The sequence below is a fragment of the Malaya genurostris genome, chromosome 1 (assembly GCF_030247185.1).
Source record: "Malaya genurostris strain Urasoe2022 chromosome 1, Malgen_1.1, whole genome shotgun sequence".
Classification (NCBI taxonomy): domain Eukaryota; kingdom Metazoa; phylum Arthropoda; class Insecta; order Diptera; family Culicidae; genus Malaya; species Malaya genurostris.
In genome coordinates, this window is record NC_080570.1 from 32497519 (window position 1) to 32520284 (window position 22766).

The following is a 22766-nucleotide window of genomic DNA, read 5'->3' on the forward strand; positions in this document are numbered from 1 at the left end:
CTGTAAAAGTGAAGTGAAGTGTCTTAAAGGAACTGACAGAATATGATAGGATGATACCACAATCAATGCACCCTCCATAACTATTGTTCGGCGTTTCCGATAGCGGGGACTTAAATAACAAGCAAAACTATAATGAGAACACAAAATTTACATTTAATTAATGTTATGGCTGTTGGGTTAGTAAGAGTAGTAATAGTTTAGAAAGAGTAAAAACTGTATCTGACTAGAATTTCGATTTATTATTTTCTATCTACAGGTAAGTCTAGAAATAACATTTTTTTCCCTCAACCCAGTTTGTCTTACAAACAAGTTTTGATGAACTTGTCGATAAAATAGTTTTACTCAGTAGCACTTTTTCGTTTGATTTTGATTGTCCCGGTGTCTTTTGAAGACACGTTTGTGAGCTAACTCATAATTTTACTCTAACAACGGAACACTAGGAACTTTGGCTTACAATCCTTTTCTTCGCAAAATACTGATACAGACCGATGAAGGACGAGACGGTTCCTATTAGACCGACCTGCCAGGATTCGAACTTGCCTCCCCAGAGTAGTCCCTTCGGTAGTGTGCTACCAGCATGCACCAAATCCAACGATAGTCGAACAATCGAGATTAACTCCATGCGTTGCTTCTGCATTAGCGTTTTGTATGATTGACTAGAGATGGAAGCAGAGATTAGTTTGGATACGCATAACAAAAAACGAGATTCTATTTGAACGAATCGCCATTTACCTGGTTTCGTTTTCCGTTTTATTCATGTGTAATTTGTGTTGTTCCATGACGGTATAGTTCCGGGCGGTTCTTGAAATTAGAAGAAAAAATTAAGTATTGTAAACCAATTTTCACAGCGCATTTGATTTGAGCGAAGACAATGTTGTAAAATTATTACATTGGGTGTGGAATTCGAAAACCTAATATTTCATTATGAATACATTTGCTAACAATTAAATATTCATTTTTATATGAAATATCAAACATTTTAAACATAAACAATCGAAACATTTTCAAAAGTTGAATAATAGTCAATTCACTGTCCATATTTAATATATTCAGACCACCTATACGAGTATCCCATATCAACATTTTTTTTTAGATAATCATACGATAAGATACGATTCGTAAGGAAGGGGCAAAGACCGTCGTCTACAGTGCATCTTACTTCGTCACCTCGAATATATTTTTGCACTGGAGACCGTTCAATGTTAAGTTATATTATACGATCTGCAGGGCTAAGAAGCCAAACGAAGCACACCTTAGGCTAACACCGGTAATCCTATTTTCTCGCAAATTTTTTGTTGTTGATAGATAACCCAGAATTGTATCTTTTTTCCGGCTTTACCGATATGATATAGATAAATTTAGTGCTAGCTTAAATCCCCACTGAAAAATTTAACCAATTTCAACTGATAACACTGGCGGCTTTGGACAGTAACCAAGATAAAATAAAACGAGAACGACTTACTTCATCAGGTTCAGGTAGATGGAGGTAAGCCAAAGCATTGAACTTGCAGCATCCCATTTGGTCGGGTTTTCCACATTGAGTATCTTATGTTCCACCATCCAACAGATCTTGTCCACCGGATAGTACACATGGTCGATAATGTTGGTGACGAAACCTATGAGGCCGATTATGCGGTCGGGTTCCTATACGAAAATTCATCAAGAATTAGATCCAATTCGCACGAGACTTTCACTTACTTACCTTGTTCCCAAGCCCATAGTTGAGAGAGTAGCTGATCATAGGGAGATCGTCCAGCAGTCGCAACGTTGCTCGCGTCTGTGACATTTTGGAACTGAATATAGCCAACTTTTTAGATAATTCGGGATCCCTAGACGACGACAATCCCGAGGCTAGTTTGGCGGTATAACACAGTGTCCTTACGATCTGAAAAATGCACACGACGATGTACCATCAATACACGCGGAAATGTGATCAAAAGCTCGAACACGGAAATGCAAGTTTCATAAACCGGATTTTTTTTGTTGTTATGCTTAAAACCATAAACTTGAACCAACTGTCTTGTTTCGTTTGCTGACGTGTTAAGTCAACGAAAGTGAAAGCCATTCCTGGAGCCGCTGCGAGGAGTGTAGCTTACCTTATCCCGTCCCGTGTAAGTATCTAGCATTTCGCAAATTTCGTTCAAAGGATTACTCATTTTCACAACTAAAGATTTCTTCCTTCGTTGCAATTTATTTTACTTCAGTTAAATTGTTTGTGCAATGAAGTTTTTAAATTGAGTACTGTTTCTCGATAGTTGAACCAAAACTGAAGAAATATTTATTGACTTGTTCTACTGTACAAATCTTAACACTAGCAAGAACACAATTCCAACCATTCACAACGAAATTTATCAATGGACTGCCGCGAAATGAAGGATGGCCAAAGAGACTGCATTTTTGTTTACTACCTCGTACTCATCGCCACATATGCTATCAAATAAAAACACAACACGCACACTACAATACGTGGGACGAATGTGGTCCACTGATAGAAATAGTGCTTTTCCGTTTCAATCCGATTTATTTTAAGATTTCATGTGCAAATTCACTAAGCTGCAAGTTTAGTTTCTTTTTCACTTACCCTAGATGTAATTTGCCTTTGAATGTGATGTGTTTTGCTATTGAATTGAACCACGTGTGTTAAATATTTCAGTTGCAGCCAATCGTGATTCAATTGAAGCCTATATAGAATACAAAAAAATTCATACAGAATTTAGCGGCCACGATATGTCTTATGGTTTTGAGGTGCATTTAAAATAAATGTAACATGATTTACACTAGAAATCCAGTTTTACTCAGTTCATGAGTGGAACGAGTTTCGAATTGCCCACGAGTTTCGGGGTTTACATGTAGTGATAGTTTAAATGCTCTGCACATGATGCTTACGTGTAAATTTCTATCAGTGTATGACACGGATCGTATAATTTCAACACGTTTCTTTCAATGAGGCGTAACTTATATTTGCAGTGTAAATATAGAAACGTTGATTATTTTACTGGGCTTGGTTTGTTCATAAAACTTCACAAATGTATTCAAGTACTTTGAGCAATCCTAGATTTCCACTGCATGAGTTTACCATACAACAGCTAAGTTACTTTCGGATTGTATGCTTTCTGATTCGTGCATTAATTTTGACGTTACCTTCCCTTGCATTTAAGTTTTGCAAAAATTATGGATCCGAGTTCAGTCCAATTCATGAAAAATATTTTTTTTGATTTTTCTCTGCAAAACTCACGAGATCAAAGAAGGGAATGACATGTATGGAATATTCTTATCTGAATTCATGACGTTATATTCACTGTGAAGTATACACGGTTCAATGATGCACAGGTGGTATGCATTGTCACTCTAAATTGTGTTAATAATGTCATGACAGTCTCGAATAGCCGTCTCTTAAAAAAAACAAGTTGTTTGTTATCTACCGTAATTTACACAAACAATTAGTTTCATTTGTATTCAAGTTTGCTAACCTATTAGAGCTGCTGCGAAAACAGCTCGTGACTGAAGAATTCTGTAAATCTATTATGTTTGCCTTCAAGTTCGGCATTGCCAGGAATGTCGTGTAAAATGTTCAAATATAGTACCTTACTCCAAAAACTAATTGGAAAACATGAAAGTGACGTGGGTAGCATCTACACTGGAGTACTGCTAGGTAAAGATTTGGGACCAGTTTTATAGAACAAGATATAAGAAGTTGATGAAAGATACTATCATAGTCTCAAACATAGACTCGACAACGAGCTGGTCTTTACACAAGAATCGACTTAAAAGAAAGCTCAGTTCAACGTGCGGACTATTTAAATGCCACTGGCCACACTGCGTCGTCGCATACTTCATCATCATCATCAGTCTAATGACGTTGATATTTCTCGTGTATACACAAAAAAACAAAATGAAAATCTAATTGATAAACAAATTTAATTAGCACGCTCACTGAAACGTGCTTGGTGTAAGAAATTTCCGAAAAAATGTAAGAGTCACTTTTATGGCTTAGCTCTAAAACAGTTCCATTCAATTTTGACGAATGTTTCGAAAAAAATCAAGTTCACGAGTCTGAAAAAAGTATACAGGTGAAACATGTTTACACACAAATCTGCACACCTGGCATCCTTTCTCAGACCACCTGCTTCATTTCATGGTGTACGTGCTTTGTAAATTAAGCAAGGTCATGTGCAGAGATGCCAAATACAAAAAAAAATCTGGCAGAATCTGGAAGCATGCAACAAAAACAAAGTTTTGTTTCTTTCCGTTCCGTCTTCAACTCGTGAGTGCAGGAGTACGTACATGGCAGTTGAATTTGAAGTCCTACACAGATAATATTATTGAGAATACTTGGATCGTGCAGTGGAAACTTTACCGGATTGATAAAAATATTCCTCCTTCCTTCTGGTTGGACTTTTTTTTTCACTGGACTACAAGCGAAAATCTCGCTTTGTGGCTACGTAGAGTCGCCAAAGTACAGATAAAATTTGTTCTTATCAATTCTATAACATTTTCTCTAAATCGAAGTCGAAACGTAAATAATAATGAAGATTTTTTCTCCAATGAGTAAACGGTTTAACAAGAAATAAATGTTTCAAATACTTTATTTGTTCGAAAAAAAAAAGCAAAGAAAATCTTGCCTAGCCAATTGGCACATTGTCGCAAAGCTGATTTGCCGGTAGCGACACCTGCCAATGAAAAATGGAACCAAGAAAAGGAGGATTCTTTCGGAAATTTTCATATCGGCAGTAGTGATTTGCAACATTTTTATCGTTTATTCAGTAGTACAAATAGATATCAGTAATAAAAGTACACTAGGAGTAGAAGAAAATCGATTTCAAAGTGATTACTACTACTTTTTTTAGTGTAAACTACGATTAAACATGGGAAATCTTCAGAAATGTGTGAAATTGGGTAAGGTTAGATTTTTTCTTATCAACATTTTTTTAAACAGAAACCAGTGTAATGTTGATTTCTCGAGTACTAGAATGTATAGCGATCGACTACTATTTATTTTGGATACTTTATTTGTTATTTCCAGGCATTTGAAAAATGGTATCAAACTAAGTTTAATGCTCTATTCCGAATAAACGGTCGATTTTGCACAATAAACTAAGGTCAACATTACCACCTCAGAGTAAAAACTTTTTCTTCAACTTCTACTATGATTTTTCAGATGAATTTGCCCGTTTTCATAAGAAATTGTTGAAAAGGTGGAGTGATTAGAAATTTTCCTTCCGATTTGACAGCTCTTGCTAAATCTATCATCTCTAAACAAGCAGCGCCTCTACATTTCGGTTTTGCGACAATATGCCAATTGAATTCATGATAATTTTAATACTTTGGATTAACATTATTTACAGATGACAGGCCAAATTTTTAAATGTCAAACGAAATGCTCCAAAGATCGACTCCACTTTGTAGCTGTAGGGAGCAGAAAAAAAATAAGCAAACGGTCCACAGATTTGAAATTCTGCCACTATTAATGAATACCAGTAAAAAGCTCCGGCAACGAGCAGAATATCTGCAAAAATACACGTAAATCTGTGCAAATCTGAAGACGGAAAAATATCTTCAGCACTAAAATGAAAGCTGCTTTTTTTACAAAGAATTACATTTAGATTTACAAACAAATCAGCTAACCTAGCATCTCTGATAAAATTGTCTCGTGTGAAGACCAGAGTTGCCATTTTAAAATCTGTGTTTCAACTTGAAAAATCTGTGTACCATCTGTGTTGCATATTTTCGATCATAATCTGCAGAAATCTGTGGAAAACATTTTGAAAATCTGCCATTTTTATTAAATTTTCATAAAAAAAACTGCATAAATCTGTGTATTTTGATAAAATCTGTGTTCTGTGACACAGAATCTGTGTGGCAAACTAGGCACAAAAATCTGTGGTTTTACAGAAAAATCTGTGAATATGGTAACACTGGTGAGGACTGCTATAGCCTCATCGGCCAAATGACTGATTGCTAACACAATGCAATAGTGTAAGGTGGTCACAGTTTTATTGAAAATGTATTCATTTATCCGTGACTTTTTTTGAATGTCGCATCAGAAAGTACCAGTTTCATTTTATTTATCTTTTAACTCTTTGCATGAAATTACATCAGATGCTATACACTGCAACACGAAGAAAGAGAAAGTAAACAAAGAGTAGTACTATTTATTCAATAGCCAGTTACTGTAATGATGAAAAACTTAATACAGAGAGGTCAACGTGGAACAGGCTTGGAAATTAATAAGAGAGAAAATCAAAGAACATATGCGCCGTTTGAAACAGTAACTGTGATAAAATATCTCGAAAGCTCCAATATCAACGTCAATCCATTTTATACGAAACAGTACACACTTAGATATTTAGTTACACAGTTTACCTCACAACATGGGAATAAGAGACTTTAACCGTAGATTTGAGATGATACCAAAGACTCGTGGCAGTAAAAATATGAAAAAATAAAAATGTGTGCGAACCGAAATCCAATGTTAACCTCCTTTTTTTAAATTCGTAAAATCAACAGCTCGCGGATTACAAGAAATCATGAAACATCTAAAAAAGACAAACAGTAGAACATTTTCTGAGTTGTATCGCATGTTTCATGACTGAATTTTTTTTCTTATTTTCGACATTTTTTCGCTAAAATTCTCCGCGTCAGATGACGCCCATTCACACTTAGATTAGAATGTTTCTCTGACATTCTTTTTTCCTGTGGTCTTGCGCAGGTCGAACAAGGGGTTTCAGATACTGTAACTGTTACTGAATTAATCAATTTAGATAAAATGCGTGGTTTTGATCCAGGAAATATTTTGTTTTTAATAAATAATTTTATTTGTTTTGAGACTTTAAATAATAAAATAATCATAAATAATATAATTCATGAAGGATGTGTATTGGATAGTCCCAATTTTGACTGCAAACATCGGTTTCGATGATACTGGTGCACATCGTCCACATCTTCACGAATTGCTTTTGTTGCCGGCTGGAAGAATAGTATGGAAATGGTAGTAGAAAAATAATGCTTCCGACTTAATCAAAAGTTCTAAAAGGAAACCGTTGATGTTAGGGAATTTATTCTTCTTCTTCTTCCTCCTCCTCCTCTTCTTCTTCTTCTTCCTCCTCCTCTTCCTCCTCCTCTTCCTCTTCCTCTTCTTCCTCCTCTTCCTCAACCTGATGGAATTGTAAATATAGTTTAGGATTAGATGCAATTAACTGCTACATGCTACTCAGCCAAAACTTACAACTTCTTCGACGACTTCTTCTTCGACTTCTTCAATCTCTTCGTCCTCTGGTTTGACCTCATCCTCGCCCTCGGGGGTCTCTGGGTCGCCGGCCTTCTTGCCAGGTCGCTCACCGAACCATTTTGGCAGTTTCGCTGATGGCATGAGAATAGAAAAGCATCATAAAATAGACCGCAATGGTAAAATGAATGTCGGCAGAACAGGTTATGTACAATTGTACAGATAACTACATTGAAATTGGTGCATCTATGGATAGAATTGAGTTTAGTGTTCCAATCGTTCAAGCTATTGCGGTATCCAAGTACATGAACGGCCGAATTCAAAAACCGGACAAGTGCAACTTAGTTTAAAATCCCCGTTTCAATATTTTTGAATATAAAAGCCAGATATAAAAACGTTTGCTCTGGAAGAACCGGCTATGGGTTCATACGCTTTATGCATTTGATGTTTTTTTTCGCCCGTGTCCGACTTTTACACTCCATGTTGATATCAGGTTTTTTAATTCAAAAATACGTTAATTGCTTCTCCCAACTAAGTTACGCTATGTCGATTTTTGCATTCAATCGCTCACATAGTAGTCTAGATCGCATAAAATTAGTTATTGGAAATAATTTTTTTACAAAATTATGGATTAATTTAAAGAATATAATATAAATGTAAGAAACTGAACGATTTCGAAACACTTTTGCTTGATTTCAAACTGGTTCATAATGTGTGAGTATTGCACCTAGTACAGAACACTTATCAAGATGGGAATTTCTTTGCTCATACGAAATGTCATTGATTTAGGATTTTACAGGGGTTCCCAAAATTCTTGACACATGATCATTACTACTAGTGAGCAAAAGTACTTACATTTCTGGCGGCCAACATACTGTTCCTTCCGCTCAGACCATTGCTTCTCGAGGACTTCTTTGTTCAGAGTGTCAAAGCCCTACACACACATCGGTTGTTAGAAATAGAACAAAAAATGGACAGAAAAACACACATGAGTTGTACATGATGTAACGTGCAAATGATCACCAGTAAAGTTACCTGGTGGAATATTGTTTGAAATGAACAAAAAAAATCTATCATAGCCAAACCATTGAGACACGGTTTGTAGCTAAACAAGTAAATATTCAAAAGATGATGAACATAAGTCGTTAGGTACTTATCGACATAGATACTATTTCAAAAAGACGCTTTTAGGGTTATTCAAAGAATGGTAGCACAATACATGTTGTCCAAGAAATTACACTATGCATTATTTACTGCGTGGGTTTACTTTCAGTGAAAATTTAATCGATGGGTTCTTACATTTGGTTCGTCCCATCCACAATTCTTGGCGTTGCGACCATTTTTTGTTTAATTTTTCAAGATAGTACGTGCTATAACCCTTCAGGATGCCAGAAAAAAATAAATTAGAATTGTCCATTCATGGGCATATTGGCAAATACGCGTAAACCAAGGATCTACTCTGGAAAGTACAAAATTATCAAATACTTACACCTTCGAACAGCTTCTTCTTGTCATCGTAGGAGCGGGTATCGACACGACGTTCATATTTGGAGGCGACTTGGATCTTGGGCTGTTACGGAGAAAACATGATAAATTGTAAGAAATTTGGCTAACATCAGTAAACCAGTAGCACTACTTACCGGGTATTTGCCAGTCAAGGCTTCTGGGTCAAGACCCTTTTTCAGGGCTTTGTGTCTGAGCTGTTGCTTCTGTCTTTCCTTCAACTCTTTTAACTGTGAACAGAAAAAAATTACCATACATTAGTCGGCGTCATTGCGATCATGCTTGAATTTACTAGACCATCAGTCAAAATACTTACATCGTAGTCCTGACGTTTTTGCCGTTCCTCCAAATCGTACTTTTCCGTCTCCAGTTTGACGATGGTTTCCCACAGCTCGGTGGCCTTGGCCCGCAGGGTATCGGCGCTCAAACCATCGATTTCTAGGGGCTTAATACGGAAAGATAGCGAGATTTTCTTCTCCTCCTCGAGTTGTTCCTTAGTCTTGTTGCGCTCCATCTGGGCGTTAGACATACCAAACTGTCGAAAAGATAGTTGACAATGGTTATCAATGCAACAACAAACAAGCATACACGATTCAATCACTTACAGCGCTATCCTTTTTGGTGATGGTAAAGTTGGGTCCCTTCTTGTCCTTGTCCTTCATGGCTTGCAGCATGGCTTGACGTTTCTTCTCGGCCTCCTCGAGACGTCGTCTCTTCTCTTCGATTTCGCGTTGTTTCTTCTCTTCAATCTCGCGAACACGACGCTCCTCCTCTTCCTTCTTGCGTTGAGCCATACGCTGTTCCTCTTCAGCTCGGGAAACCTAGAATTCGGAGCACATTAAGTCTCACTGTTCAAAGAAATGGTCAATCAAAGACGAGTTCAAACCTTGCGCTTGGCCTGTTTCTCCTTAAGCTTCTTGAGTTCATCTTCTTCCTTGGACCGCTGCTTGCGCCATTCGTTGATGTACTCTTTCAGCTGTTCATCTAAATCTGAACGCTTCTGATCCTGGCGCTTGATGAACTCGGGATCGTCTCCCCTAGAAGGTCATGAAACGCAGTCCAAACGGAAATTGGTTTTCATTGACATGGGAAAGAATATGGCGGTAAAGAGAAAAGATGAAGTAAAACAATAGATTAGGATTCGATCACGTGTACCCAACATTCCTAGAAAGTTTGTTCAGAAGCGATTAATAGTGTCTGGAGTAATACACATCATCGACAAAAATAGTCTGTTTTTCCATTCAGGTTGCAGGCACGCACAGATTCAAAAAAAAATAACATCTATTCAAGACATGCTTACAGTACAAAATACAAAGATATACAAAAATTAGTCAAAAAACAGAAACACGGAAAGTGTGTTGTATTCGGCGTACAAAAAACAGATTTTTTTTACAGATTGTTCCTGAAGTTTTCGTGGATGGAAATTTGAGTTCATAATAATATGATGTCCGGTGAAAAATGATGGGATTGAATAAAGTTGGGATTAGGTTGGAACAGGATGTGATGTAACAAATGCCCGAGTATTCGTACGGGTAGTGCAGCAAACCACAGATAGCGCCAATTTTTTCGTAAGAATTAGAGTAAGTAAGAAGTCTTACAAAACCGTATCCTAACCGTTCAATTTCCGTCTCATATAGTTTCAGGAATTGAGTAATTTATTGGATCAGTGGCGAATCGTTTCGATCCTACAACCAACAAATCCATTAACAGAAAAACTGTATGGGACCAAAATTCGACGATTTTGAAACACTTTGAAGCTCAACTCACTGGTATTTTTTTTTGTAAAGTTTTGAATACAATTGAATCGAAATTTTGTATGAAATTTTGGTAGAGTTGTATACATAAAATAACTTTTTTTTTCAATTCATGGACTCAATTCAAGTGTCATACAAAAATTCACGATTTTTCAAACAACATTTCAAAGCATAGAGTTTTGCTGAGTTAACGATAGAGTGATACAAACATTCAGACAATCTATTAATGGTACGTCAAAACAAGACAGGGGAACGTGCATTATTCGACTGCTACATAAGTTGCATATTTTACCCTTGAACTGCATGTTCGTTCGTTTGTGTGGCTTTACATATGAAAGTAATAGTAATTGAACAGGACAAAAAATTGAAGGTATATTCCACTTGAGGTAATCAGTTTCTGGGCCGTCGAAAGTGAAGGGGAAAAGGGGTGAGTCCATCAGGGCCCGGACTTTTTCAGGGGGCCTTCATAATGAAGGAATATTTAAAAAATCATTTGGATGTGAGTTATTTTGTGAGGCTAATGTATTAAAAAATCTCTTGATATGATGATTTTTCCATGCCCACAAATTAAAAAAAACACTTCGAAGTGCCATTTGAAGAAAATGGAATTTTGCGGTTTCTAATTTAATTGATCAAAATGATTCAAAATGACGGTACTCTTCTGGTTAGTAACAAGAATTGTAAATCTGAATCGCAACCCTTGCGAGCAGGTGTTCAAGGATGAAGCATTTTTACAATCCAGCTCACAAATTTTAATTTTGATTTATCAAATCTATCCGCTGATTGCTCGAAAACCCTATTCTATTTTATGATACAAGTTTTTCGCCACTGGTAGAAATCTTCAGGTGGTCATCAGCTTGAACATTTTCTGACAAAATGGAAAATTTCATCAAATGTTGTAATATCACAATCAATAATTTCACTTACACAAAAAAACAATACCATCTAATTGAAGGGCTTCGAATTGACAAGGTCTGATTAAAAGAGACAGATTTAACATATGATAAAAATCATACTATCAAGGTTCGCATTTTGCAGTTAACGTTTTCTCCACGTCTTCAAATTCATTGACTGCTTGGATTGAAATCAAACATCATATCATCATCGTGTCACTAGCAGTTCCCTGTAAAATTTGCAACCACACAGTATTAGTTTTTGAGCAGACCGTTCCTACGATAGGACAAAGAAAACTTCGAACTTTTCGATAGGCTCGTCGAAATTGCGATATGGCGGGATACTTAGCGACAAACCGACGAACCCGATGAAAGAGATTTGCTTGAATTTTTTTTTCGAAACTGACAGTACAAATTCGACCTTAGCGTCACATCGGTTTGTCGGCCCTTTCGAAACTGGTAGTATGTTACTATCATTCACGACCGTTAGGGAAATTTTATTAGATTTTAATAGATAATCAACCAGTAGGACAGAGCGATTGTGTTCAGTGGCTTAGCAATAGACGCCGGGAAACTCATAAATTGTGGTTAGTTCCTCCAATCTGTTTTTTTTTACGAAAACGTTGCCACTAAATCACAGACATAACAGGAATCTCTTCCGCTAGCTTTCACGTATGTGCTAATCTGAGAAGTATTCGATTAGTTTTGGCGCAAAAAGTGATTGTTTAGGCAATAGAATAGTTGCATACAGTTGTAGTGGGGGTTGTGTGTATCTGCGTGTGGGTGTGTGAACAACGGCATAACCGTTGAGTTTTTCTTCACTTACTCGGGCTTAGCTGCAGGCCTACGCAGTTACGGATAATGGTTTTGTATTTTTTTTTGTATGGGTTGTGACGTGGATTTATGTTCAGTAAAATTAACACACGATTTGAGTTGTTTGGTGGTGATGATTGGATGGATTTTGTTTTTTTTTACATAACATGGACCATTGCCAGGGGAAATCACGGGCGCACGAATGGTTGATGGTAGAAACAAAATAGTTGTTGGGGTTTTCACAGTTTTTCGGTCCAATTTTGAAGGTTGACGGCGAACAACACAAAAAAATGAAAAAAAAAAATCAAAAACAAATTTTTTTTATAATGTGTTTGAAAAAAATCGTTCGACATAATTCACAGGTTTTTCATGAATTCTGAAGGAAAGGTTCAAAATATGGCGAAATATCAAATAAATTACAAACATCAAACATTCTGTATCACTCAGTATTCAGTGGTTAAATTCATCTCATTGGCACCCATGGATGGGATAACCGTAAGAATTTGGGATAAGGAAACCATTTGATCATCATAACCGAGTATTCCAGAACGATTTAGATTGCCATATTTTAAACTACTTTCCATCGTAGCGATCCAAGAAGAATTACACATATTCTAGCAAGTACAAAATATTAACGATTGCCAAATCGTCAGTTTTATTATATATAGATTAAGGTGGTTATAAGAAGCAGTGTATGTATAAGAATACGTTAACGTTTCCAGAAATAAGTACGAGTATGATAGTTTGGTTACTGGTCTAGTTTACAGTCATAAACCTTTTTAGATATGATATTTGGAAATATGATTGTTGTTATACATAATAATTAGAAGTTTTAACGAATATCTTAAGGTCAAACAATTAGAAGCAGATGTATCACTGATAGAAAGCATAGATGATCAAAACACTACTTGTAACCAGTGCTAATAACAAACCAAAAAGCACCATTTACTAAATAGAAGCTAATGAGATTTGATGTTGACTAAATTTGACGGAAGACAGATAAACATAGAACGAAAAGCTTGCAACACTGTTAACCTGTTGCAATCAAAATAAGATATTAATGAGATAAGAACAAAAAAAAACTAGTCGTAAAGCAGAGACAAGCGACAACAAAAACTATCGTTTGAAATTTTATCCGAATGAAAAGGCGAAACAAGTGTCCATATTTGAGAGAAAAAGAAAAGATATTGTTGTTTTGTTGTTGGTTTCAAGTAACGACTTAAGTAACATTAATAGGAAGCAAACGCTGGAGTGTTTTCAATGGTGGAAAAAGCTAGTAAGCTGTTCGAAAAAACAATAACATTTGTCCAGGTGAGCGATTTTCGTCCATACAATCCTAGACGACAATCGCTCATTGTTACTGGAAAATGTCGTAAAAAAGAATACTGTTAAATTGTAGTTAAATAGTAAAGTGTTACCGACAAAAATTCTTGTTTTCTCTCAATATCTATCTCCGCTCGGACTTATTCTTACTATTTTCTTGCAAGAACCAAAAAAACTGTTCGCTGTTGCCCTTTCTTTTTAAAAAACTTTTTCGCTTGTTTTGGTTAGCTGATAAATGGTTTGTATCTGGCGCTAAGGTAAATCATTTTATTCTGTACATGACTAATAAGGGATGGGACTAGATACTAAATCGCACTTACTTCCTGCAAAAGAAAAGAAAATTCTACATTTAGAGTTTATGTCTCAGGCTGCAAGGGTTAGTTTAAAATATTATAGGTAATTAGAAGCAATGTCGTGCTAGTTTTTCGTAACTGCGATAATGCTGCTTGCAGCGGCTAGCGACTGACGAACTGTTTGGGAGAGGCGAGCGAAATTTCATAATAACAGTGCTGAACTGGATGAGCTTGAATTGTCTATGAGCTGACTTGGTGGCAGTGTTGAAAGAAGCAGCTATGAGAAGTTGTTCGTTTTTAACTACATGGTATTCGAAATTTTACAAATGTGTTTCTGTATCACTGGAGAACGGATATACCATTGAAAAAGCACAACCTACATTGACTTAGAATAATTTGTTAATGTAATTAAAAAAAAGTCTATTTACAAAGAAAATCTTAGTCAATCGCGATTTACAGCCAATTAAACGTCAACTATCGAATCTATACAAAAACTATTCAAAATACTACTTTATTCAAATATATCGATTTAAACATCTATCCGCCTGAAACTAGCATTTATTCAGCGTATTGTATTAGAATAGAAAGTAACATAGCCGTAAAGAGTAGAGTGCTTCTTGTCAATAATTTATTTTGCTAATAATCTATAGTATGTTGGCATGGCAAGCACACTTACTGTTCCTGCTGTTCCGGCTGCTGCTCCTCGACGACCTCCTCTTCAGAGCTAAAAAATGTTTAGAAATAGATTAACACGAGCGGGGCAGGAGCATAAAATTTTGTTCAACGGTCGGGCCCAATTTCGCTATGAAATTGTCTCTTTGAGTACGAGTAATCCTTTCTGAAATCGCTTGCAACACCCCCGTGAGCAGTACCGATCAATTCATTTTCTAACGCGCCATTGAAATTGGTCGAATAACTATAGTGGGGTGTAATTCAAAAATAACCCAACTAACGGTTTTATCCTAGATGCGTTGTTTGGTATTTAAAATGGTATCAGAGATAAAATATGTTCTGATGGAAGCGTCGGGGTATTCAAAATAACAAAAAGCTAGGAATATGGCTCACACCAATGACTAATAACATAGTAACAAAGTAACAAAGCAAATATTGTAATAAAACTGGCACTCAAAACAACAGTGTGTAAAATTGTCCTGTAGTTTTTTTCTTCGTATATGGCTAAACAGTGAAAAGTTGTGTAAAGTTCAGGAAACAAGAAACAAAGAATAGTGACGTTTGAATACAAAAAGGAAATCATGGAACATGATGACATGACTACGGACTATGGACTATGGATGTCGAACGACAAGAGTTCGGAAGGTCCTGAGTAAACATTAAAAATTGACTAACAAAAACAATTACAAAAAATTAACGATTTCGTTATCAAAAATATGTAACCAAAAAAATCGACTAAATCATTTTCCAAAATGTTTAGGTCGGGAGAACGGCCTGTTTCTCGAGCGCCCGATACTTACGAATATTCTTCATCATCAGACATGGTGGTGGGATGTGGTTAAACCTAGGAAATTAATCGAAAGAAAATATCAATAAAACGATAAATGATTGAATTGATAGAATAATAATGGTTGGTAATATTTGGTGTTGTTCAGCTATTCGATATCATCGCAAAGTGAGATATTAAATAATATATTTCAAAGCAAAGGAATTTTTCAATTGAATCCTAGTGAAAATTGGTTCACCTATTTTCGAGGAAATTGTTTGCACATCACCCTTCTATTCCGGAATTGGTTCCGGATATGATTCGACAGCAGTATATGGGAACACATGACCATTCATTTGTATCTATGTTGGTAAAAATCGGTTAATCCTTCTCCGAGATACTCAATTGCACATTTTGCCAGATACTCGCACGAATATTTTCTTATATCGACGAGCAGAGTCGAATGTTATATGATACTCCATCTCTGTTCAAAAATCGGTTTTAAAAGTTGTTTAAAAATCGCAAATCTTTGGGGAAAGGATTTTCATGCAGACCAGTATCTACTTTTTATCCGACTCAGTACCCACACGAAACAGTGCGGGCAAGTATGAATATTCGCAGTATGTCCGGTACTGAACCGCATTGAAATGGTATGAATAGACCTTAAATTTACCTACAGTGAAATACCCGGATGGAAACAAGGCTTGTTACTGGATCGTATTTATTTCAAAGCTCTTTTAGAAGCGTAAAGCTTTTCCCACAATTGCATTCCAGACCAGAAAATTTTCGGGCTACGAAGAACATCGCAGTAAGCGATGCAAACCACGTGCTGAAGAATGGTCAATTTAGAACAAAATGAACACAGATAGGAAGTAAGTGGGAGCGTCACACTACCAAGCGGTATGGTGCACAGCAGCTCAAAAGTAAAGGTAAAGAAAATTTGTCCTGAATTTATAATTTTAAACAATTGGAATTTGGACTGGAATTATAAAATTGGATCCTTTCATAACTTTGCAATCAGTACTAGATAGTTAACGAACGATTGTATAAGGAGTGTATCGATAAGTAGTTAGCAACATTCAAACAGTTATTACTCTGAAATGGCTTAATTTTTTGCAGCGTGTTTTGCGGTGACATGTTTATTTACATGTCAATAACAGCTGCGCAATCGATTGGTTTCGGTACGGTTTATCGTTTCAATGATGAGTCGAATTGATTCGGAAACGCGAAAGAAAATTCTGCACACTTGGTGCTCAGAACGTGGTGTCACGTACAACGAAATTGCAAAACGGGCGAAAATGCACCACACCAGTGGCAAAAATATTATCGAGAAGTTCGGTAAGACCCCTTCCATGAAGGATTTGCCCCGATCCGGTAGGAAAACGGGTCCCAGTCAGCCCGTCCGGGACTTAAAAGTGGTTGAGTACATCAGGAAAAACCCATCGGCGTCGACGCGGGACTTGGCCAAGCAGTTCAACACCAGCATCGGGATGATTCAACGGATCAAAGTTCGGAACTCCCTGAAAACGTACAAGAAACAGAAGGTGCCGAAAAAGTCCCTGGTACAGCAAGTTCAGGCTAAAACAAGAGCGCGAAAACTCTATAACCGGATTCTACAGAATGAAGACGGATGCATCCTGATCGACGACGAAACCTACGCCAAGGAAAACTCTCGAGCGCTGCCCGGACCGCAATATTATACGAAATCGGTGTACCAGGACCTGGACGACGCTGACACCACGGTGGCGATGGAAAAGTTTGGGCAGAAGGAAGCAATTTGTACCTGTGGTTTGCGGTCGTCGATTTTCTTCACGAAAGGCACAATTAACGCCAAGGTGTACGAGGAAGAATGTTTGAAGAAGAGAAAACAAAATGTACAATTCGTGGAAAAGGACATCAACCCACCGAACTGCCCGGATCTTCGGCCAATTGAAAGGTATTGGGCAATTGTCGAGCGGCACTTTCGGAAGGAAGGTACAGTGTGCCAAAACATGCAGGATTTAAAAAAACTGGACTGCTGCCACCAGGAAAGTCACAAAATTAACTGTGCAGAATTTCATGAAGAATGTCAAGTCCAAAGTGCGAGCGTTTCACAGAAACTAAGATTTTCTTCAATATAATCAGTGAAATGCATAAAAATGTAGTTTTTCTACAATATATCGAAAACTGATGTCAAAATATGTTGTTTTTTGCATTTTTATTCAATAATCAATGATACTAACTACTTTTCGATACACTCCTTAATAACGCAGAAGTAATCAAAAGAAACTGTTATTTGCTTATATGACCTTTTAAAATGTTTACATCTAGAGGCAAAACCGTTCGTGTTAAAGAACCATTCTGAACTTGATAGTTCTACCATAAGAACTAGTGCTGTTGAACCGTTCTTTCGTTCTTATGAAATTTTGTATGTTCCTCTGAAAAAAATATGAGAACCATAAGTTATATTTTATAGTGACCAAATTCAATAATAGAGAGTGCATTCTTTTGTGTTCTTTTTTGAAGATCTCTTGTTCACTCATTTTCCTAGATTAACTAGTTTTTTTTGAAGAAATAAAGCGCAACATTATACATGGAATAAATAACAATAAATAAATAACTGATTGGAGTCCTACAAACTTAAAACAGATTCTCGAGCTCGGCATATTGGAATGCCGAAATATATCCGCAACACGACATTTTACTGATTCTTCAGTAGCCCACATGCTCTTTTCCGAAATTCGTCAAAGTAATATTCTTATATCTCGGTAAAGCGTCTGTTTTACCGTAGGCATAATATTATACTGAACTTGTCAGCAAACAACAAATATACCGAGATCAGCAAATCCGTTTGCCGAGATTTCGAACAGTGTGGTAGCTTCCACTGAAACTCGGTAAGACACTTGTCATCTAATATCTCTTGCCGGTTTCGCAAAGCACCACGTCGCCATTGTTTGTCGAGTGGAAAACATATAAATTGAGTGAAGGAAAAAGATTTTTATATTTTATGAAAAGGTAAGTAAAATAAAAAAAACATTATTTTTTCATATACACTCACAAATATCTGCTTGTTTCCAGGTATAGGCTTTGAGAAGCACTAAAAATCATGAGCTGAATTCGTATGTTGGATTGAGATAAACATTAATAAAACACCCGATCTCCCCAACTTTAGCTTTTGTGATATTCATTTCATTCAATAATAAAGAAAAATCCTTTGTATGTTCAATTACTGATGACTCGGCAATTCATGATTCAATCCTGATCGCCTTTGCCGAGCTAACCACAAAATTGCTACTGACAGTTAACAAATTTAGGATTGCAGAGACTCTCAGTAATTATATATTTTTCGAGACGATTACCGAGCTATGCACATCTCGGCATTTTTTTTTGCAGAGATTCAGTAATAGAATTTAAGTGTGTAAGCATATAAAAATCTCGAGTCTCAGTGAAAGAATAATCATATTTGATTTTTTCTTGGGCGTAAGACAGGTTTTATTGTTTTGTGGTGAAGATAGTTTGTCTAGAAAGATTTTTGAAAAGTAATTTCAGTTCTGTTTCGAAATTTCGATGCCATTTTTTTGTTAGCAAACCGAAAATATATTTCGACATATTAAACAATTTTATCGATAAGAGTCGTGTATGAGAAAATGTTTCCAGACCAGTAGCGATTGAGGTTCTGGGTAAAGCATTAATGGAGATTATGCAAATAATTTTTGCAGTAGGTTTTAATCCTACTACTTTTGACGAACAACACATACGTAAAGTCAGCGTATTATCGCGCGAGAAAAACAATTTGTTTCAAATATTTTGATCAATTCTATCATATAATTTCAAAAATTGTCCTATCCCACGTTCCGTTATCGTATTATTATCAACAAAATCCATCCTCAATACAATTCAAATAAATACAGTATGGGGGATTTCGATTCTACAATAACCCTTTACTTTAGTAATGTTTCACCCAATTCATCAAATCCTCAAATATCTTTCAGCAAATGTATAGTAATACTCTAATATGTTCGTAATTTTGTAAAATCAACTCATGATTATTACAGAGCTTTCCTTAGTCATACTTTTCCGTATTGATTGTTGCGAGCAAAGAATAGCCAATAGATTTTGGATTACGAGAATGAATACTAGTTACAAGTGGGATTTACTCCAGTTTTGTTTGTTCTAGACACTGATATCACGTTTTCATTACTACTCATAAACCACAAACAATTTGTTATTAATAATTCCAAACATTAAGAGCCTTAGGTTTTCCTAACAGTTTTTGAACATCAAAATTTAATTCTGAAGTGTTGAAGTATGTGCATGTGTAGTGTAGGTACAGCTTTAACAGCCATTTATCAGGTGTTCCTTTCTCTTTCCGAATTAATGCAAACGCATGGTATTTTATACTGCTTAATCTAATCTATAGGAGTATCATTTAATACTCAAAGCGTTCGAACTAATTTTCTTCAAACAAACAGGTTTCTAAAAATTCCGCCACTGGCAGCCAGTATTTACCTTTCATTACACCTACGCGTGGCGTTTGCTATAAGTTTTAACCTCGAAATGTTTCATTCATAGATTAACTAAGCCATGCCATATAGGACACCCGCAGCAATTCCGAGAAGCAAAACTATTTTTATTGTAACCAGCCGGTGCCGTTATGGTGATTTCTGTTACACCGTTAACATTTTTCACTCTAAAATAATGCGCAGGCGTTTTGGCCCAGCCTACTGTGAATCCGAAAAAAGGTTCGGCCGATTGCTGCAATGAAACGCGCTCAGCGATGAAGGATTTTTTATTGTTGCAGAGGTGGCTTAGTGTGTGCCAAAGGTTTATTTTTAGAGTATTCAATTCAATGCTGAAGAAATTTCAACCACTGAGCTCAGAGCGTGGTTAGACGTTCGGGATGTGTTTCTGCTGTACAGTCACACAAGACTGCGAAAGACACTACACGGAGATCGTTCGGACCTAGATTTTCCGAGTTGAGCAGTTTGCTACGTAGGTGCAGGCGATCGACCGTGCTATAAATATTGGTTTTACTCGACGTCGGAAACCACGATTTCGAAAGATCTTGCGAAATTAGAGCATATTCGTTTGATTTTTCGCCATTTTCAAAACGAAGCGCGTTCGTTTGGAATGGAAAAGTGAAATTTGTTGAAAGATTTACATGGGAGGTTGACTGACTGTTTATTCGAATTGTTTTCGATAATTCCTTGCTTTCGGTTGAATAACACTTAATTTCATATTGAATGATAAGAGCGAAACATCTTGATTAAAGTAATCATCTAAATTAACCATGAGAGCTTTGCTTTTAACAGTATTGTATAATCCGAGCTTGTTACTCTTAATACTGGAAATTGTTTATCTATTTCACTTATGAGAAGGACTTAAAAGTGTCGAAAAACATGTTGAAAGAAAACAATTTTAGTAAAAAGACAAATCCTTACTTGAAATAATATGGATAATTTTTAGAGGTAGTTAAATATGGATAATTTTTAGAGGTAGTTAAATTATTCCTAAATCATTTCTTTTATAGCATTCAACTACTCAAATCGACAGAAGTCATGTTTTACTGTTTAGTTTTCAGCCATGTAACATTTCAACACCTGAAATGCGTTTCAACCGACAAACCATGTGAAAAGCTCGTCTCCTGCAGACGATCCCAGAAAATCGGAACCAATTTTAGTAATGGCTGTAGCTAAAATCGGTCGCATCAACCTCATTTCCTTGGTGTGGTACATCACATTTCGAGATAGCAATATCACTTCACAATGAAAAGTTCCGACAAATTTTTCACAAAAGAACTTATTCCCAATCTTGATCTTCCTAACTCTTATTGAGTTACATAACACTTTTACAAAAAAAAAACAAATCTTTCTCAAAATCAAGATTATTACTCACGACAAGGAAAATACCCGAATTCTTCTATTATTGGGTCAATTCCAACCACTTGAAACTCGTTTTTTTTTCGATAAATTTTACTATTCCTTTCTCGATCGCAACTTATAAGTTAAACGAAAAACATTTTTTTTTCAGTCGAACAATCAAAGCAACCAATCGAACAAGTAACACAAGTAATGCTAGTACAAAGAAGGGAACTTACTGCTCTCAAAAGAAAATGAAAACACGCACTGATCTGTCGACCGTCGTCGAAGTCAGTGTTGCTGCCAGCGATGACTGAATCGAGGAAACCCAGCTGCCTTATTCTGAAGTCTTAATTTTCCAACCCGACACGCACACAACGGTAAAGAGAGCACCATCGCGCTGGTATGTGGATCATGTGCGGTAAATAAGGATCGCACCGATGTAGTACATAGCGATCGTAGGACATTGCAGTGGTTCGCAATGAGTGACCGGTGCGCCGTCGGGATGACCGGTGAGGTAACGAGAGGAAAACGTGAATGCGCCACCACTCGTAAGCGACACCGTTTCTCGGAGTGAGGACATATACCCACGCTTATTGGGTTGCGTGTGTGGCATATTATACAATTTTGAATTGAACAAATTTATCTTCGCGAAATACAGTTTTGCCAGTGGAACTTTTCTTCGTTATTCTTCAATGATAGTCGATTTTCTTTGACAATGGTATGTACTACAATTTCATCCTTAGCGAAGAAATGATGTGCATTACTTCTAAATCCTTCTGTTCGAATGCACTTTAGTCAGAAAATCGATTCTGGTTTAACCCGAGGGGGACGACACTAAAAAACTGCACTTCGCTTCGATTAGACTTTTTCACGCTGCATACGATTATGCACACTTTGCTTCTCTTTGCTACACATAGTAACGGTTGAATATGGATCGATCGTCTTTTCATGGATTTTTGCTGGTTAAACACATAATCATGGAGATATGATGTATCGTAATAGGCCATGAAACCTGAAAGTTGCAAATGTCACATGAAGATGCCAGATGCAGACAGTTCGGAAAGTTGTGAACTATCGTCCTGTAAAATCAGTTTTGTTATATTCTGGTGCATAGCTAACCCACACACCGAGAGCGTATGCTCCGGATTATCTGCCATATCCTATCGGAATGTTGGCCATTCTCGTTTAATATCTGCGTCATTTTCCACAGTTTCTATATTCAACTCGAACCAAAAATTATTATATTCCATCTTCATGCTCCCAGCTACCAAGAAAACAAATTTTCAATGTTGTTTAACCCTAATTTCATTTTACCAATCTGCTGACGAATCAATGTTGACACTCAGTGAATGTCAAGACCAGTAACAGAAACTTTTTAAGAGATCACATGTTCTTTGACTTTCTTTTACACGGTTAGAAAAGCTTTTAAACGGATCGATCTAGATGTTTGGATAGATGTAGTTTTTTTCACTTTCCATTGACTTTTTGTATTTTATTTGAAAAAACCAGATCTGTCGTCCCCCTCGGTTTAACCATTATAATTCATTTATTTTAATTATCCAAGCTGGCCCTGAATTAGTTAAAAAACATGTTTTGTTGTAAACACCGGAGATGTTTGGTTGTTAATTGGGTTCCTAAAAGATAACAATTTCTAGGTTAAATTTGTCTTTTCTTTTTTGTGTAT

At 36.4% G+C, this 22766-nt stretch overlaps 2 protein-coding genes across 7 annotated transcripts; both read right to left on the reverse strand.

Moving 5' to 3' along the window:
* Positions 1–220: 220 nt before the first annotated feature.
* LOC131436217 (peroxisomal membrane protein 11C) lies at positions 221–2416 on the reverse strand. The gene is made up of 5 exons (XM_058604836.1): positions 2097–2416; positions 1703–1885; positions 1463–1644; positions 733–801; positions 221–656 (listed from the first exon to the last, which is right to left on the reverse strand). The coding sequence occupies exons 1-5, from the start codon at positions 2154–2156 to the stop codon at positions 437–439; spliced, it is 714 nt and encodes a 237-aa protein (XP_058460819.1). The 5' UTR covers positions 2157–2416; the 3' UTR covers positions 221–436.
* A 4375-nt stretch (positions 2417–6791) lies between these two features.
* Positions 6792–21462, reverse strand: LOC131436194 (troponin T, skeletal muscle). 6 transcript variants are annotated; one of them, XM_058604788.1, is made up of 12 exons: positions 21319–21462; positions 15277–15320; positions 14481–14528; positions 12202–12219; positions 9615–9765; positions 9334–9549; positions 9045–9263; positions 8866–8958; positions 8715–8795; positions 8525–8603; positions 7226–7359; positions 6792–7154 (listed from the first exon to the last, which is right to left on the reverse strand). In XM_058604788.1, exons 2-12 carry the CDS (start codon positions 15297–15299, stop codon positions 7056–7058), a joined length of 1161 nt encoding a protein of 386 aa, XP_058460771.1. In that variant the 5' UTR covers positions 15300–15320; positions 21319–21462; the 3' UTR covers positions 6792–7055. The 6 variants fall into 6 exon arrangements, with proteins under 6 accessions (XP_058460771.1, XP_058460762.1, XP_058460807.1 ...); XM_058604779.1 differs by lacking the exon at positions 8525–8603 and adding an exon at positions 8081–8159 and having other exon boundaries at positions 21319–21460; XM_058604824.1 differs by lacking the exon at positions 12202–12219.
* Between the last annotated feature and the right edge of the window lie 1304 nt (positions 21463–22766).

Coding starts and splice junctions, on each gene's coding strand:
- LOC131436217 (XM_058604836.1), bottom strand. CDS start 2,156: ATGAGTAATCCTTTGAACGAAATTTGCGAAATGCTAGATACTTACACG. Junction 1,645..1,702: donor ACTATGGGCTTGGGAACAAG/GTAAGTAAGTGA, acceptor ATTTTCGTATAG/GAACCCGACCGCATAATCGG. Junction 802..1,462: donor ATCTACCTGAACCTGATGAA/GTAAGTCGTTCT, acceptor TCTAATTTCAAG/AACCGCCCGGAACTATACCG.
- LOC131436194 (XM_058604788.1), bottom strand. CDS start 15,299: ATGTCTGATGATGAAGAATATTC. Junction 9,550..9,614: donor AGAAACAGGCCAAGCGCAAG/GTTTGAACTCGT, acceptor TCCGAATTCTAG/GTTTCCCGAGCTGAAGAGGA. Junction 9,264..9,333: donor TCACCAAAAAGGATAGCGCT/GTAAGTGATTGA, acceptor TCTTTTCGACAG/TTTGGTATGTCTAACGCCCA.